The 4,486-nt window shown below is 43.1% G+C and overlaps 1 protein-coding gene and 1 pseudogene across 1 annotated transcript; one reads left to right on the forward strand and one right to left on the reverse strand.

Annotated features, from left to right (window-relative positions):
- Positions 1-420: 420 nt before the first annotated feature.
- LOC111734997 lies at positions 421-2,460 on the reverse strand (the record flags this gene model as incomplete). The annotated part of the gene is made up of 3 exons (XM_023526842.1): positions 421-612; positions 1,521-1,781; positions 2,289-2,460. Coding segments are annotated over 3 exons (610 nt in total), but the record flags the coding sequence as incomplete, so codon positions are not given.
- Positions 2,461-3,437: 977 nt separating this feature from the next.
- LOC111734998 lies at positions 3,438-3,556 on the forward strand (annotated as a pseudogene).
- Positions 3,557-4,486: the final 930 nt, after the last annotated feature.

Genomic DNA, 4,486 nt, shown 5'->3' on the forward strand with positions numbered 1-4,486 from the left:
AATGATGGCTTTTCTGTGCTAGCCTGCCCCAACTTTTCTGTGACTAGCCTGCCCCAAAACGACTGCTCCATAAGCAAAAAGGGCGTTAGCTGAGAGTCAAGAATCCCAAGGAATCTCAGAGAATGACTCAGAGCAAGGACCTAATTTACAAAACAAACAAACAAACAAACAGATAATAATCTCATAGAAAAATTGGGATGAGGGTTTCCAAGTGTCTTCTGAATGCTGAGTAATTGAAAATTCACTGTTTTTATAACGTTAAAAAATGATGGTTGGACGGGTCCTGTAATGGATCTCTGGAGCATCGCACCAGTCACTAGCAGGGAATGTGTCACTTCAGCCTGGGTTCCTAGAAAGCCATTCTTGCCCACACCAGTGCTCCGATTTTCATTAGAACACCCACAGAAACTGCATTTCTCCATCCCCTTCTGCTTCTTATTTCAGCGATGACTCGCCTTCCAGGGATTTTAGCAAAGATGTGAGTAACATCTTCTCTAGGCAAGACATGTGCTCAACATGAAAACTTACCTCATCGTCATCCATTATGTTTTCCTTAGCAAAGTCATATAGCTCTTTCTGGAGTGTAGTCACGTTAAAGAACTGAACTGCTTCCTGTTGAGACACAAACAGAAAACAGTTTACATGACCAAACTTTTGATGTTAGAACGGGGAGGAGGGAGGCACAGGGCATGGGGTTTCTTTTGGGGGTGATGAAAATATTTAAAATCAGATAGTGGTAATGGTTGTACAACTCCATGATAATGAAACCATGAATTGTGTACTTTAAAAGCGTGACTTTTATTGTATTTGAATTATATCTCAATTTTTAAAAAGTGGGCAACTGCCTATAAATGAGAGACTGTGTGTGTGAGAGTGTGTGCGTGTGTATGATTATGTGTACGTGTATAGGCAGGGGAGTGAGGTATGAGGGAAGATGGATGAATGGCAAACCAGGAAAGTATACAGAAATCCCAATGAAAATACAAGTTAAGAACAAAGAGCGTTGAGAGAAGAGCTTTTAAAAGTAATATATAATCCATGAAGTTCCTGACAACAAACGCATAGCTGAGTTTTTCGATTATGAGAATTAAATGTTGGTCCATCCATAAAAGAACCAATCATGGAGCTGTAGGTGTATGGGTGTGACACGGAAAATATTCAAATGAATTGTTACAAAGACACAGCAAGTTGCAAGACAGTATACAAAGTATAATCCTGTTTCTATAAAAACAAACAAATACATGTTATGTATATGAGTAAATGCATAGCTATAAGTAAAGAGATGGTATGGAATTATGAGGGAATTTCACGTTCCAAGTAAAATATTCCTGTGATGTTTTCGATCTGTAGAATTCTGCCTGATTTAAAAATCAGAATAAAGCAGTGAAATGTTAAAAGACAAAAACTACAGAAAAACAATGAATTTCCTTTCATTTCCAAAATACCCCTTCCTCTCAAGGTGCAAAGCCATCTCAGGAAAGTGAGAACGAAGAGGAAAGGAGCGTGATGCCTGGACTTACAGGTCTGGGCTGGAAATGATCGTCCAACAGACCCCACTTGTCCCTGTGGTACTGGTAATACACCAGGTTCTGCTGCATGACCTTGTCGTCGTGGTCGAAGAGCAGGTAGCTGACCGCACAGGGGGCCGCGTTCTTCAGGTCACTCACTGGGGTCCAAAGGAGAGGGGGACAGGAGATCAGCCAGCACCTGCTGCGGTTCCTCTCGCCAGCCTCCCCTTCCCCCTCTTCCCACCCCTCCCCCTTTTTTTGAAGCACAGCTTCCTAGAAGAAAAGGTCATGAACAAGCCCCTTCTCTGCAGGCCCTTCTTCTGAAAACCCACCACACACTGGAATCATCCCTGGGTAGGTGGGTCACAGGCTGGGTCTCCAGGGCAATGTGGAGGCCAGATTTGAAACATGCAGACAGATGCCTTTGCAGAAATGGCTACCACATTTCACCTCATGCTCACGTGCCCTGAGCTGCTCTCACATCCCTGGAGCATGAGAAGGCTGGATCCCAAAGCCTCGACTGTCACGGGGCTAATGAGCTAGGGAGGACATGCTCAGCAGATGAGGCCCCTTTTGGGTACCAAAGTGCCTGGGTCCCATGTGGATGACACCGCAATCCACAGACAGGTAGGCCCTGCTATAGTTAAACCAAATCTAGAAACTCCAAAAGGATGGTGGACTCTCTGGGCTGAAAAAGACATGAAGAGTTACCTGGCCTTGTCACTTCCTGGAGGTGAGGGTCTCTCCTCCAGCCTCACTCCTTAGAGTTGCCCTACCTACAGCACTACCTTCTGCATAGGGATTTGGCAGGGGTTGGGATTTGTCATAGGGGTTGGGATTTGTCTTAGGGGTGGGGGACAGGATGAAGAAGTGACGAGACACAAGCCCTTGGGTATTTATTCTGGCACTTTCCACTTCAATTAAAACCAAAAACACTACCTTTGCTAAAGCTCTGATTGGCCAGAATAACAGAAGCGAGGGTATGAGTAAATTTTGCCACCCAGTGGCTATTTCTGGTAATGACAACTTTAAAATCAGGGTGTAAAGGCACTTATTATTCTCAAGGCCTGCAGGGCTGGGAAAGGGTTCACGTATAAATAACAACACCTGCTCTCAAGAAATTTATTTCAGTAGTTAATTTAGAAAGAGTTCAAAACTGGGCAGACTTTCAGGAAGGCAATTTTGAGAAGTAAATTTTACTCGTACTGTATACCTATAACCCCAGAAGCAAAGATTTCCTGGGGAGCAGCAAGCTAAGCTAGAAATTTTGGTTTACCAGTGTTTATAAGTCTCCACCACAGTTTCTGACACACAGGCAGATTTTCAGAGCATGTGAGGATTTCAGAGAACCAGTGGGCTACCAGAACCTGGATGTGCCTGGAACACTTTTAAAATCCTAGTGTTCTGGCTTTGTGTTCACATAACCAAGCCCTGCTCAGAGACAAGATGACCCCATGTTTCAAAGTCTACCTCAGGGCTAGCTCAGGTAAGTGCCAATGCAGACTTCATGACAATGAATTAAAACACAAGCTTATGTTTTCATCCCACTGAAAATCTTTAAACTGTGAATCCAAGATTGGAAAAGTGTTGATAAAAGTTGAAGCTGGATGATGGGCAGACTATATAGTTCATTGTAATATCCTTTCTACTTTCATATATGTTTTAAGTTTTCATAATAAATTTCATAATAAGTACATAATTTTTCATCATTCTCATTAAAACAGGCCTCTTCCAAGTGTGAATGAATAAAAGCAAACAGGTAAAACGGGGGTGGGGAGAAGGGGAGGCGATAGAGATGGGAATGGGTGGTTTCCTTCAATGTCTCTCCGTACCTCTCCCAGATGTTTGGTTTGCTACAACAAGCCTGTCCTACAAGCCTTTTTGAAAGAAAGCACTAATCAATCACTTCTATTAAAAAAGAGGGCTCTTGTCTATGGCCATGCCGCCCTGAACAAGCCCGATCCTGTCTGATCTTGGAAGCTAAGCAGAGTTGGGCCTGGTTAGTACTTGGATGGGAGACCACCTGGGAATATTGGGTGCTGTAGGCTTAAAAAAAAAAGAGGGCTCTTCACAAGCAAAAACACTGCCTAGGAGAAAACTATTCCCTCTACACTAGAATACAGTCAATAAATATTTGCTGGGGACCAACCATGAGCTCAGTGCCATCTCATTTGAAAGCATGTCCATAAATTATATAGAACACGACTATTGTCTTCTATGCTAAATAATCCTCTAACGAACAACAGGTGCCAGTGTTACAGTGACAAATAAAACCTCAACCTTGCCATCCATGAAAGTGGACTCTGGGAAAGACACCTGTTTAAAACACACCTCACTTTCCTGTTGATTTTAGACATGTCTTAACTAAGGAATATTTTTCCTCCTTAGATGAGGTTCAGGCTGCCATAAGATCAGTTTCTCCGTGGAGAGAGGCAAGTTACTTTACTCAGGAAGACCTGGTATAACGATCTTGATTAGGAGCAAAATTTTAAAAATTAAAAAATATATGTATATGTATAGAATTTTTTTTTTCTTTTTGTCCTGAAGAGGGCAAGAGATGGGATAAAAAGGTAGGTGGCTGTTGCAGAAAGAGAGAACCCAACAAAGAACAAAATGGCCACAGCAGGGAAGAAGGCTATAGAAGCCAAGGTCACTCTGCATCCCCAAGACCAGCTACTTCTGAGTTGGAAGGGTAGCCCAGGGACTCCAGCCAGATATCTGCCACTGGACCCACGTATTTCATCAGTAGGGCAAAGTACTTCCTGCTGCAACTGACTCTAATAATTCCCCTATGTTTGTCACTGAACTGCCAAGATACATGCTGCTCAAATAGTGGCACTTGGCGGTCAGTCACAGGAAGAGGAAGAAAAGCCAAAAAAGACAGGCTCTGAAGTCTGATCTCTGAACTACTTTCCCGCTCACATTCGTTTCCCTCTGTCCACTCGAAATGTTCTGACTGACAAACTCCAATTTCAGGC

This window comes from Pteropus vampyrus, unplaced genomic scaffold, assembly GCF_000151845.1.
Source record: "Pteropus vampyrus isolate Shadow unplaced genomic scaffold, Pvam_2.0 Scaffold11295, whole genome shotgun sequence".
NCBI lineage: Eukaryota > Metazoa > Chordata > Mammalia > Chiroptera > Pteropodidae > Pteropus > Pteropus vampyrus.